This window comes from Poecile atricapillus, chromosome 8 (assembly GCF_030490865.1).
Source record: "Poecile atricapillus isolate bPoeAtr1 chromosome 8, bPoeAtr1.hap1, whole genome shotgun sequence".
Lineage (NCBI taxonomy): Eukaryota > Metazoa > Chordata > Aves > Passeriformes > Paridae > Poecile > Poecile atricapillus.
Window position 1 is genome coordinate 22,560,832 of NC_081256.1, and position 14,530 is coordinate 22,575,361.

Below are 14,530 nucleotides of genomic sequence, written 5' to 3' on the forward strand. Positions count from 1 at the left end.
GGAAAGAAAGAGCATTTGGGCTACAAATTTAAAGAGACAATATTTGCACTGGATTAGGCTGAGTTTTTCAACTCTATTCACAAGTCAATCCTCACAAGACTTCTGCATCCCTACTGCTTGCTCCATTTTATTTGTAGAGAGTAATAGCTTTCATAAGACAGAAAGTGAGGGAGATGAGCTAATAAAATTACTAAGAAATGGCATCCACTGAGCACACTGACCCAACCAGCTATTTATTAACTATGCCAGGAGACCTAAAAATAGCTTCGATTGCATGCAAGACCATCTATGCCACCAATTACTGCAGTAAATGTAACTACTCAAACTAATAACAGCACATTCACTTAGGTAACAGCAGATCCCAGGCTAATCCACTGTGTTTGAAAGCATCTTGTGAAACTTCTTTTTATTTCACTGAGCCAAGAATCTGGGCATTGTAAGAGCAATTGTCAAGAGCAAAAATAGACGTAATTGTTCAGAATGTAGTACCAATAAAATAGCCCTTTCAGGGGATCTCAGCTGGCTTTTCTGCTCAGCCAGAGCAAAATGTCCATATTCATCTCTAGTTACTCGTAGTTCTCACTCTGAGAAAAATAAAGGTAACATTTGCATCTTTACTACAGGCCAGGTTAAGGACAGAGAATATAACTGTCCACCACTTCAGTAAATGACAATACATCATGAACTTGCAATAATTCCAGAAAAAGATTTGCTAAGGAAATATAATTTATACTTCATATTACCACACAAATTCCTTCTTGTCCCTGACACCTTTGGTTGCAAAAACCATCCTGTTGATGTACATGTCATTAATGCTGAAGAAGAATCACTCCATGTCCATGGGCCATAAACTCATAGAATGCAATCATAGAAAGGTTTGGGTTGGAAAGGGGCTTTAATGATCATCTGCTTCCAGCCCAAGTATTTAATTTTCAGGGGGATTTTAAATACCTCAGCTATGCTTCAAGATGGGAGGGACAAGGGAGAGCCTTGGTCCTCTGGCACAGCACCGGCGCTATGACCCACCCCCCTTCAGCTGAACACTGAATTTGAGCATCTCCTAAAATTCAGACAGAGGTGAACCTGTGGAAAAGCTCCACAGGAGGTCAACAACACGGACTGGTGTCACTCCAAATCCTGTTTGCTTCCCAGCTCATCCCGGGAGCGCGTGGCTCAGCTCATGCCACACGTGGCTTTGACTCCCTGGTTCCTCAGAGAGACCCCCCCCCTCTCCAGTGGGGCTCAGCTCTCCTGCACCACATCAAACGTGCTCTGAGCTGGCAGGAGCGACTGAAGTGAGGAGCAAAACAAATTCCAGGCGCTGTTTTTTGAGCAGCTCTGTGATTACTGAGAGGAGAGAATCGCTGCTGCCATAGAAACGGCAGCGCCAGCCCGGGGACCACGCGCTGCCGGGCACACCTGGCACTGCTCACACTGGGACACGTGCCAGGGCCACAGCCCACCCTGCACCACCCCAAACGCTGCTGCTCAGGCCACAAAAATACCCAAAATACCAGCCTCTGCTCTCTTCCAGAACTTTTCAAAGCTGGTACTTCTCTTGCCAGCAGGCAAAGAGCTGCTGGTAAACACAGCTCTTTACAACTTGCTCTGTGCCTCCTCACAAAACACAATCCACGGTAAATTCAGCGCTACTTACCCAGCTCTGCACAGTCTGGGTGTGGGGAAGGCACCCAGCACCTCTGCAAAAACCTGTGGGTGATAACAGCACAAGGTAACATTCAGAACTCCAACAGCAAATGTTTAAATCCCACCTCACTCCCATGGGCTCTCACTGCCCTCCAGCATCTCTGCAGACACCCCTGGCAATAAACCAGGGACCACTGAAAAGAGAAGATCTCAGATGCCAAAGTGCTGATTACTGTTTTACAGACATATTCAAAAGATTTTGTTAAAGAGATTGTCTTGGCAAGCACTGCTTTAATAAAAAAGCTGAGCAACCAAGTGAAAAAAGTTACTGTATTCCCCTAGGAAAACCCCACTCATGTTGTAAACTTCAGTTAATAAAAAAGCAAACAAATGAACTGTTGTATTTATGCAGTGACTTGAAGAAAAGCATTAAAAAATTAACGTGAATGTGTTTGACAAGAAACATGTATACACACTAGATTGATTCATCATGATAAGGAATTGAATTCATTGCACATAATTAATAAGTTAAAAGCTCTAGTATTTCAAGTGTTTAATTACTAAGAGACAACAAACCTAGGTGTGTATCTATAAATATAAACCCTTGATTTTTCAAGCTATTTAAAAGAAACTATTAGAACACCTGACTTTCAGGTGTTCTATAAATTTACTCTTCACAATTATTTATTTACAATAAATTTACTCTTCACAAAATCACAAAAATCACTCCAATTAAAAACCAGAAACATACTGAGGTAAATTCAGGGCTCCCACCCTTGCTCCAGGATGCACAAACAGCACTGACCTGCCAGAAGGGGCCATATGGACCCAAAGGGCTGTGTTCAATTAGAATAAAGAATTAAAACAGAAAGAATTAAAACATTTATTGGGCATAAATATATTACATATACACTACAGATACAGTTAAGTCTTACATACATAGTGTAGTATTTGCAAAATCTATACATTAAAATTGATATGGCAGTTTTAATACAATGCATATGAAATAGTCTAAAATTTACAATACAAGAAAACTTCTGATTATTTTTTTTTTAAAGTTGAAAAGCTTGGAATGTATGTTCCCATAGTGAGGTAAAAACATTTTATTTTTCTTTTTCAATTTAAAGAACTGTGCAAGAATAAGGTTCATACACATTCAATTAGGGCACTTCTCAATCGTGACACTGAATACTGAGCTACTGGAGCCAACAAACAGGATTAGAAAACACTTCAAGTTCATAAAGAAAAAGGCAGAACTATATAAAAATGTCTCTCTCTCCTTCCTTAAGGGTATTCAGTACTTGGTGTTTCAATCTACCTTTGTTGGTGGTGGTTTCTGTGAGAGCAGAGCGCCCTGGGGTTGGATCCAACAGCTGCCACCGCTGGAGCAGGGGCACGAGGAGGTTTGGGAAGGGCCAAGGCATCAGCAGTGGTGGGTCAGGGACAATGTCCCTCAGCAGAAGGGTGAGACATCAGTGATCTCTGTCACTGGCACACGAGTGACAACCAGACCACGCTGGCAGGAGACACAGACTGAAAACATCAAACCCACTGGGTCTGTCCCAGCACCATCCCCCAAAAGCTCAGGACTGGGGCTCTGGCTTGTGTGGTTACAAGGGACCCAAAGGATCAGCAGTGACAGAGATGCTCTGACTGTGCCTGATTGCTCTCCCCTCCACTTCTGCTCACTGCTTTTAGTAGCACTCGTATTTCAAACTTCCAAAATTGCTAATCTAGAGCACATCAGGTTTTTTCCTTTCTTTATTAAAGCAGTTTTGTTTTTTTTGTCCTTAAAAAAAAAGGTGTCAAGCTCGGATTTCATAGCAGCACTGCTCAAACAATATACCAAAAATAAAAAAAGGGAATCTATTCAAATTTCTGGGTTTTTTCCAAACTAGCGGTCTTTTCATCGTTTTAAAAAATACACTCTTCTCCCCTCCAATGAAAACAGCTGTATACTCTTTGCTCACAAAATACAGATGCAAGGTCACAGAGTTTCATATCACAAATAAATTTAAATAAGATGTAAATAAATTTGACAAGCCATGACTTTGGCAAAAAACAAAAAAATATATATATTTAGCTCAATGCCATTAGTTTGCAAGGCTAAATCAAACTAATTATAGTCAATAACAAAATACAGAACATTTCTAATATTTGCTACATCTAGAGAGGCACACAGAATAATTCATTGATCTTAGCACTTTCTTTCCAGAGATGATTTTGTTTTTGGATACATGTAAACGTTTGAATCACTGATAATGGGTTTTTTTGGCATTTAATGTACTAGATGCTCTCATCTTCAAAAACACAAGAAAATGCAAGAAGATTAATAATACTAGGAATGCTGCCAGGTAAAAAGTTGACCTAAAGTACAACAGTATAAAACAGACAAAATGTAACATGCTATGGGGTGGGTGGAGAGGGGGATTAGATTAGTACATAAGTACACTTTTTATTTTTTATTTTTTTACAATAAATAAAAAGATTGCACTGTAATTGGTATTTAAAGTACTGTATGCAGTATATAGTATAAATAAACCTAAAAACAAAAATAATGTTGTTTTTTTCCCCATTACTTTGGTTAAGGGAATATTATGCTAGTACAGGACACTGAATCTTAGACGATGGAGACAGAGCACAAAAAAGCTAGGACAAAAGCAAAATCAAGTAGCAAAAATATACAAAAACAAGAGGCAGGGAAATACACTGTGTCTGTTGCACCCTTTTGGAATCTATTTGCACCTCCAGCTCATTTATGTCCCTGAGGTACTCAAACAATGTTGACTTAATTATAAATAACCCCATGACTCAAGAGTTAAAAATCTAGTGTCTTGATGGATTAAAATGTGTCTGGGAAGGGGCAGGCAGGGGGGGGGACACTGCCACCAGAGCAGGGACCATTCCTCTGCAGGACTCTCATCTCAGCTTTGCCAGGTACCAAGTTATTTCAATCAGCCCCATGGTAAGAACAGCATAGACACCCTTCTAAGGTATTTAAAACGATCAGATGTGATTTCTGTTACCTCCAAGAAAGTTCCAGGAAATAGAAACCCCTCTAAAAAAACAACAATAATATTAATAATAAAAAAAAAAAGATCAACTGACAGTAAAGTTTGCTTCCATTGAGTGTAAATCTCACCTAATTCAGTAGAGGCATTAAGCTGTCACCAGCTTGAATCATATAAATCAGGCTGAATGTAATAGAATAATACCTAGTATTAGATTAGGAATAGTTATATACAGTGACAAACAGACAAGTTAAAGCAGCTTTTAAATAGCTGAACATGGGAAAAACTAACTATTGCACAATGCCCTCTTACTTAAAATTACTGCTAAGAATCAAAATGGTAAAAAAAAATCTATAATGCTTCATAATTTATATGCAGTTTGGTTATTTGATTTCTTATACAGGCAGTTTATAGTGTTTGTAACTGTAAAAATAACAGGCAACTAAAAAGGTTTTTCAACTGCAGGATGCTGTTCCAATTTAAATGCACTAAACAGTTAAAATAACAACTTAGGTTTTATCTTGAAAAACTGGGGCAAATGTAGTGAATAATTCGTAAGCAACATTGCTAATACTGTTCAAGGAAAAATGGGTACTTGACTAACACTGTATTCTAGTCTTACCTCTATACACACTTGTGACTAATGTTTAGAAGGAAAAAGAAGAGACAAAAAAAAAGTGACTCATGATTAAAATTTCCTAAATAGTAAGATAAAATAAGAGACTGCATGAACTTCAGTGAAAAAACCCAAAACAACATTGAAAAGGCAAATTGGTGACAATTTTGAAGTCGTGAAGGAAAAACAAAAAAATCTTGCTTTTGGTATCTGGTTTGCTTGTTTCTCCAGTTTGACCACTTCCTAGTTCTGAATTTCAAAAAGGTGCATCAAAACACTGATTTATCTTTCTTCAAGCTAGAACTGTAAAAACAAGAGCAGTATATAAAACGCACGGTAGAATGATTTAAAAACAAAAAAAAAAGGGGGGGGAGGGGGCGGGGAAAAAAAAGGAGGAGGAGGAATATCTGAATAAATGTGTGGATTATAATGCGTAGCATTAGTTAAATCTGTATTTTAAACCCCGGATGAATCGTCTACTTCATAAAGAAGTACTGTAATATACAGGCGAAGATGATGGAGAGGCTGGCGAAGCCGAGCACGATGAGGGCCGCAAACTGTTCGTCCGTGGGCACCATGGCCTTGGCCTTGGGCTGGTCGGCGCCGCCCGGCTCGCCCGCCAGCAGCAGGGCACTGCGCTGCAGCGCGAAGGCCGCCGAGGGGCTGAAGGGGCCGCTGAGCTCCTGACAGGTGTCCAGGCAGCGGCGGCAGGCGCAGACGCGGAACCGATAGTCTGTGTTCACCTGAAGGCCTGAGATGTGGAATGTGGTTTCTTCTCCTTTGTACACCTTAAAAACAAAGCAGGGAGCCCGGTCAGACACAACGCCCTCTTGCTTTCGCGGCGGCCAACAGCGCGACGACGCCAGGGTTGGTGAGGATCGCGCCGTGGGAGTTCAGTCTGGCGCCTTAAGGTTTTAGAATCTACATCTTTCAGACCCTGCACTGCGTTAGTGTTTGACTCTGAACCCCACACACAGTGTTAGAAAGCTCTCTCCACTGTTTGGTCAGACAAAACAATCCTTCCAGGCCTGAGAACCAAGGTCATCATTGCAGCCTCAGGCCCCCAAAAGTCTAAACAAAAATGAACTGGGGGAGCAAACCGGGGGAATGTGACTTCATTACCTGAATCTGTAATTGGACAATTAACCCCTGATATGCAAACAGACCAAACTCTTGTCTGTCTGTAAAACCCATGGCTGTTGTCCATCTTGGGTGTAGCCTCCACGGGGCTTTTGCACTGCCCAAGGTGCATCTACTGAGGGCCTTTTAATAAATCCCTGCTTTATTCTCTAACTCTGTCCAGCCTCTGCTCCAGGCAGCCTCTCCAGGCATCAAGTCTCTAAGGAAACACTTCTCAAGTGAAGGAACTCACTGGGTCAACGCAGGTTTTGGAAGAACAGAGGCACATGGAGGACTTCTCAACAAGTCTCAACACAGAGCACACAGGGACAGACAACACATCACTCAATGCAGCAATGATAACACACACTAATCTTCTGTGGGCGTGATAAATGCTGCAAACATATTTCTGCACTCAGAGTGTGACTGTATGCCTAAAACATGTCTGAGACATAATCACCCTGTCTGGCCCCAAAAGAAAGAAAACCTACAAACGAGGTCATTGGAAGTCATTCAAAGTGTAGTTGTAAAATTGCTTACGAATGTCATTTTAATGTATTTTCCCCTTACATTTCTCTCAAGAAACAGCAGCCTTGCCAGAAATTGCACTTTCAGAATTGTGGAAATAATAAAATACTATTAAGGTATGAAAGATTTCCTCCTGATTGCATTATATTTGGTTGTTTACTAATCCAAACCCATCACAAATTTATGTGGATCAAATGTAGGTACCACATGCCACAGAGCACAAGTTATGGTATCAGAAAGGAGAGCAAAAACTGAGTACCTGAGACAATTTTGTGATGTAAATGGAAAAAAAAACAACACTGGAAACATTCACAAACTCTGAAAACAAATTATTTATATAATGGATGGTTGTTGAAACTCTTATTTTATGAAATGAAAGAAGCGTTACAGAGGGCCTGTGTGTGCTGGGAAAAATACATCCTGAAAACTTCAAATGCTTCTTCCTCTGCTCATTTACCATTTTTCCCTTCTCTTCGCTGTGGGAGCAGAAGGCTGAGAGCATCTCTGCCCTCCCAGGGGCAAGAACTCATCTTAGAAAAGGGGAGCAAGTGGGAACCTAGTCCCAAGCCCATGGAGGATTTCCTGTGTGTTACTCTGGAATAAAGAAATGAGAAGGAAAGAGAAGAAACCTGCTCAGCTAAAGACCACTTAAAGAGCTCAGCTTCCCAGCTTTCCTGCCCTGTCTGCCCCTGAGACTCATCCCTTGGTTAAACAGCCAGTTGCTGATTTTTTGAGGTGGTCTGTGACAAAAAGATTAAGGTGCTTCTTTCATTTGTTTTCTTCTTTCCTTTTCAGCTTTCACAGCTTTTTCCAAATGCAGTTTGAATGATGGCGAGTCTGGGTTTCCAGACTAAGCACAAGTCCTCTGGCTCATGTTTCTTGGACCCAAGGCACAGATCAAAAAACAACGTTTAAATAAATATTGCCTTGCTCAAGTATTGCTCAGCATTGGCAGGAAGTTCCCTCTAGGTAAAGTCACAGGAATACAACAAATTCATCCCATAAACCCCTGTGACTGGCCACAGCCATGCACTGCTGCCTTTCCTCTTCTTTGTTTGTCTTCCCCATGCCAATGAGGAGTGAGTCACTGGGTTACAGTAATTGCAGGGAAAACAAAACTGGAAGTGCTGTAGCAGCCCACAAAAGTGATGTGAGGGTTGAAACATCTGTTTGTAAAGCACCCCTCATCCCAAGAACACCTCTGCCACTCTGCTCTCCAATGGCAATTCCATTTCTAATACCCACCTGTTGTGGGCAGCTGCACTGTCCCACAGGACTGAGTCAGGATTCCTCCACCTAACTCCCATTTCTTTAGATTCTGAGTCAGGGCAACTCAAAGCCCTCACAGAGCAGCTGTCAGCAAGATTTGCTTTCTGGTGCTGCTGTAATTAACAATTTCATTTCAAAACATATAGCCAGAAAAGCTCTACGTGCCTTTGCCACAAATAAACCTTTGCAATCAATATGATCACTTCTGAACCAGAAAGAAGAAATCCAATAAAATCCAAATAACAGTGACATTTAATTAAAAAAAAATTACAATTTAAGACACACTAGGGATGGCACATATATAACCCGTCTTTGACCCTTTCCTCCTGAACAGAGAAACAACAGTCCCTTAAGAGAACCTGCCATGAGGTTGTTTGCACTGAAACACCCCAACCACAGGAAATTATTTGCTCCATTTCATGACACAGAATTGGCACCAGGAGGCCAAGGAGATACTTAATGCCAGTGGCACTAAATGCCAATAGGTACTGTGTAATTCTGTCATATTCTGGCACACAACCAGCACAAGTGCCTTTGACTTACTGAAAATAGAGAAGGAAACCCAATTTTTGGCTAACTAGAGTTTCACAGAAATTATCAGTTCACTAAAGTGTTTCAGATATTGTGTGTCTACACAATCTAATCCAAATAAAAAGCAGTAATTCTAGTGAGAGCTTGGTAAGGCCAAATGGGCTCTCCCAGGCACCCACTTCTCAGTGCAGACCTGAGAACTGGGGAACTTTCATACACCCAGTGTATCCTACCCATACTTTTCTTTTTTTAGAAAAAGCATTTGGAGACAAGTTTTTTTTCCTATAAGAGATGTGGCAGAAGCTGATGAAATACTACTGCCTCCAAATTCTTGGAAATTTCCAAGGTAGAATATTTTGCTTCAGAGGGAAACAATTTAAGGATGAAGAAGCTTTGAAAAGTTCAGTTCTCACTTCCCATGGTCAGCTCTTAGGAGGACTTGGTTCCTGGGTGATTCCATCCCCAGAGGTGCTCAACTGGGAAACCAAACCTTAGGGGCATTCCAGCTGTTATCCCTAATGTAACATAATAAATAATAAATATGATAATAAATAATATCCCTAAAAACTGCAGCTCTTGCAGGTGCTGAACAGCCCAGCCCACTCCCCTAAATTCACATTACAGCTATGCAAGCACAGAGACAATTCAATACACTTTGGAGCTAAATTCTGACTGAGTAAGCTATGCCAGATACAAGTGCAAGGAACAGAAAAACAAATCCAGACACTGATTTTTGAAATCTCCTGTGTCTTACATCCTGATTCATAAACAAGGAAGATTTGATTTCCTAAAAAGAACTGTCCCATGCCACTGCTTTTAACAAATTATTTCTAAAGATAAAGCATACAAACACACCAAAAGGAATACACTGTGTGAGAAACAAGGAAAGGACTAGTTAGCATGTTTTAAAATACACTTTCCAGGGAGCTAAAATGTTATCTGTTTAGCTCCAGCAAATCCAGTTCTTCAGACAATTTTCAGCAGAGAAGTATTTACCAAATATTCTCCCAGAGGAGGGCAGGGACGGCTGTAGTCCCAGTCTGAAAAAAAGGGCTTTTGAGTACTTTGGTATCACCTCTGCTAAATGAAATGGTGGAAAATCAGCAGCTTTTGGGCTGTGGAGGGCTGCAAACACTGGGGTGCAGGGGAGAGAGACAGCCCAGGTGTGACAATCTAGAGGACAGCTTTACCCAGTAGCAGTGGCATTCCATGAATAGCCTGAAAATCTGGAGTGTATTTCATTTGTGCCACCCTCCAAAACAATTTGCAAAATGTTTCTAGTATAATTTACCTCTTCAGATACATATGCAAAATATATATGTCATTGCAGGGAAAAAAAAACATATTGAAAAATAAATTTAGGACTTGCACTTCAAAGGTAATTACCATATCGCTAAGATTAATGATCATATTGGTGACAGTACTTTTCAGTTAAAAGGCAGCAGGTGATCACAGGCATGTGAAAGCAGAGGTGAAATGTATTAGCCAGAAAATCACTGAAAGGTGTTTCTGTATTTTATCTTTTGTGCACATTACAGGAGCTCAGAGCACGGACAGGGATGTGCCCCAGGGCCGAGATACCACCCACATTGCTGATGGAGAAAAAACATCTTGATGGGCAAAGGTGGTTTCTGTGAAGGTGAAACAGTGGAAGTCTCTCTCTTTCCCATGGTTGGTTATCAGCCAGCACAACTACACAAGTCCCAGGGTCACTTGGAGCATCCCAGCCAGGACCTTGTTCCAGGGACTTACTGTGACAACTCACACCAAAACCCCTCGTCAGGCTCTGCCTCATGAGAAATTAAGACCTTCAACATAAGAAGACCCTGAAACAATTTTTCCTTCCTTCACTGCTGTTTTCTTCATACCACGAGTTCTGGACAGTGCAGATTAAGCCATCACTTATGTCCCAGGAACATGAAGCTGTGCCCAGTTCTCCCCAAGGAAACCAGAACATTTTAAACACTGGGGCTCTTTACTGAGCTGTACCTGGAGGTAACACACCAAAGCTGCTCTGTACATCAGGCAACAGCAAAATGGCTCCACTTATCCACTTGCCACCGACATTATGAGGCCAACACAGTACACAGGGGTTTCATTAACTACACCAACACCAAAAATGTTTCCTGGCAAAATCAGTAGTTAGGTTTCTGAATCTTTATCACCCCCATGAATTGTCTTGCATTTTTCATGTTATTTTTGATAATTCATTAGTTCACAGTAGCACTCAAAAGCAGCCTGGAGAGGAACAAAGACACAGTTGCAAAGAAAGCACTACCTTATACGTATTTTTTAGAGTTTAATTAGCACAGCGTAAGAGTTTAATTAGCATGGCACATCTCATTTCCCTAATTTGGATTTATCTGGAATCCACATGACAGTGAAAGAAAGCACAGGAAGGAGAGAGCACACAGATAAAGTGCACTGCAAATTGCACAGCCTGAGGTGTTACAGATGAAATAAAAGATCTAACTGTGAATGAGCTGTTCTGTTTCAGGTGCTCTGGAGAAGTGTCCACTTGTGATGTCTAAACCAGACAGACATGGAAAGAAGGATCAGCTGTACTTCACTGCCTTTGTTTCCAAAGTGACAGAATGGATACACAGCAGTTACACGTGCATCAAAAACTCAGACAGGAATGAGGGAGATGAACAAACCACTTAACGTGTACTCGACTGAAAACCTTGATGGACAGTCCTGGAATTGGCTTACAAAGATTCATCTTCTGACTTTATCTCATCTCCAGATAATGGTTAAGAGCAGCTAGCATGGGTGAACAGAACTGTAACTTTTTAAAGGTTAGTACAGTTAAAAATAGTGATTAACCACAGAAAGAACACAAATCACTCCAATAAAATAATGATGTTCTATATACTCCCTTAGGGGAGAAAACAGCCCATTACAGCCCTTAATTTTGACTCAGCCTTTACTAAAGTGCACCTGACACATCACCATAGGGTGTAATTCAATACAGTAGAAAGAAGCAGCACAGTGGACTTTCAAAAGCATTTCCATTATGCTATCAATTTAACAATATTAAATCCAGACCATTTCCTTACCTGCTTGTATTCAGATTCTCTTCCAACCAGTACCTGCAGAACATAACCAACAGGATCTCCCTTCATGGGTGGGACCATTTCCCAGGTAACTTCACAGGAGTTTCCTCCCAGCTGTGTCACTCGAGGGGCTACAATAAAAGGAAATCTTATTAATGTTTAATATCAAGACTGCACTGAAATCTTATTTTATGAGCACTGTAATATATACCAGAACATTTTAAAAAGGATAGAGCTCCTCTTACCTGTCAGCTCTGTGAGCTGCTACAAAGGAGGTGTGGATTTAGAGAAAACTTTCAAAACTTAATTGCAGTGCTGTGCACTGATCTTTTCAAAGCAGAAGCCAATGCACAAATTACACATGCATTCATAAAAGCAGCAATTCTGTGAGGTTCTGAGCAAACACCTGTTCCAGTGGAGATGTCTGCACATCCCTCCCATGCTACATGCCATTGAAAAAGAATAATATCAAACATTTCATTCAGGAAAAACAGAAGGAATGTGAGAAGAGAAGCTAAAGAATCTTCTGTATCAGAGATAAAGTCCAGACTGGGAAGCAAAAGGACAAGCATAGTTTTCAAGACTTGGACTTTAACTCTGACCCTGACACCCACTTGATCAGACCTGCTATTTCTAGCCAGACTCATACTAGAGCTCACTAGAACTCCAGAGAAATTCAATTAGTCAGGTTACAAGGCTGCTGTCCTTGGCAGAGGCTCTCTCAGCAGCTCAAAGCCAAGGGATGCCTTGCCCTGACCTATGGCAAGCTCACAGGTGAGCCTAGCAGAGCACAGACAGGGGCAGCACATTTTTATGTACAACAAAGCATCTGCCACTGGAAGGCATGAAAAAAACTGCAACACCATTGAGGGCCCACCAACCTCTTTACCATGCAGAGCCAACACGCACAATGCCAAAAAAATAATAAAACTGAGAAACAAGAGTGCTGAACACTTGTATCAGGTGGTTAACATGTGCACGTGCAAGGACATGAGCTTGTTAAAGGCAATCTAGATCCCCAGCCCTACAAAAATAGACAACAGGAGGGTCTACCAAAGAAACAAATGCTGCTGCATACATTACACAAATTTTAGACTGATTTGTTGCTTACCAAGAGGAACATATGAATCATGAAGGCCCAAATGTAATCAATATCCATTTACTTCTCTCTGCACATCTGCTAGTGTTGAGAGACTGATAATAGATGCCTTCATCTTAGCTGACAACAACAATCTCAATTATTTTTCCTTCTCCTTCCATCCCTCACTTCAATACATGTAGATTTTTGTCTGACACTTACAAAACACTGCCATTAACAACAAAGCTATTCTAGGGTTGGCATCACTAAGAGAGTAATTAGGAGACCTTATAGGAGAACAAACACTTTCTTCTGATAGATAAAAAGCCAAACTAAATTTATCAAATAAATTCCTTTGTATTTCTCTGAGCACAGAAGGGCATCAACACTATCATTTTGCATCAGAGCACTCCTCCCCACAGCCTCACTTCCCCTCAGCAGTGTTCACAGTTCTGTCATGCCCTTTTCTCTGTCACAGCCGGTGCTCTGTCAGGTACCCGAGGTCCCAGCCCACGCACAACCTGGTATTTGCACCATTGATACTCATCCTGATGCTCAGCCCAGGGGATGAGTCACATTTAACAGGGATTCAACAGGCAGACTGGGAGTTCAAAACAAAAACCTAGGTGAGGTGAACTGAATAAAATGGATTTTTAGCCAACAAAACGCAAGTGTGACTACAGTGCATGGGTCATGCCTGGGCAGCACATCTCACACCTGTGTAAAGGTGTGAACCAGGACAACTCACCCCTGGCTACCTATCCTTACCCTCAACCACAGAGGTAATTTTTGCTGGAGATTGTTGTTCTCCCTAGGGGTGGCTCAGAGCAGCTGACCTAGCAGGGAAAGGCACCCCCATCTGTGCTCTGCCCTCTCTAAAGATCTGGTTAAAAAAGATGTCAATATCACCAAAGCCAGATTTTAAATACAGAGAAGCAAACAAAACCTCTGACAAACTGGCAGTTGTTGTTTCTCTCAGAAAATCACAGGGCTTCACAGGGCAGACTTCAGCACCCAGGAGAAAAGGTGCATTTGATTTTAGCTCAGCTGATCTGACAGCCCATAGAGCAAACCCACTGCCTTTGTAACAGGCCAAAGAAGGACTAATTAGGCCTAGAACAAAAGGCCTAATTACGTGAAGTTTTATAATGAAACATCTTTCACTGTGGTTTTTACTTTTGCTTCTTCCTTCCTTCCTCCTCCTCCTCAGGAGTATAATTACTTAGGACAAAATTTACACACAGTAAAAGACATTTCGTTATAAAACTTCATTTAATTAGGCCTTTAGTTCTCCTAGTGGAACACATGCTGAGTTCTAAGTCTAGTGCTCTATATGTGAAATATCATAATTAATTTTAGACATTAAAGGAAAAATAAACCCTGAAGGTCTACACTTCCGAACTGATCACATACACAACAGAAAACACTGAACTTTACTAAAGCTTAAGTTGGTAGGTACACACACACACACTACAGCTGTTAGATTCCTTGTATAAATGCTGTGGTAATCCAGGGCAATGCCCTGGTGAACATTATTGAAAGCAGCATTTTAAGTTTTTTATTGCAACGGCGGCTGACATAACCTTTATGTTGCTTGTGTGATTTTTTGGGTGGTAATTTAGCTTCCCACCATTAAGTAACTTCACAACTCAAGAGAAACCTGCAGTCAGCACAA

General features: G+C 41.1%; 1 protein-coding gene across 3 annotated transcripts in view; it reads right to left on the reverse strand.

Annotated features, from left to right (window-relative positions):
* Positions 1-3,441: 3,441 nt before the first annotated feature.
* The window catches only part of FNDC3B (fibronectin type III domain containing 3B), a 183,516-nt gene continuing 172,427 nt past the window's right edge, over positions 3,442-14,530 (reverse strand). For all 3 annotated transcript variants that reach the window (XM_058844077.1, XM_058844079.1, XM_058844080.1), the window contains 2 exons: positions 11,781-11,908; positions 3,442-6,062 (listed from right to left, as the gene is read on the reverse strand). In XM_058844077.1, the coding sequence (XP_058700060.1) occupies positions 5,751-6,062; positions 11,781-11,908 (440 nt within the window). In that variant the 3' untranslated portion in view covers positions 3,442-5,750. The remainder of the gene's footprint in view (positions 6,063-11,780; positions 11,909-14,530) is intronic.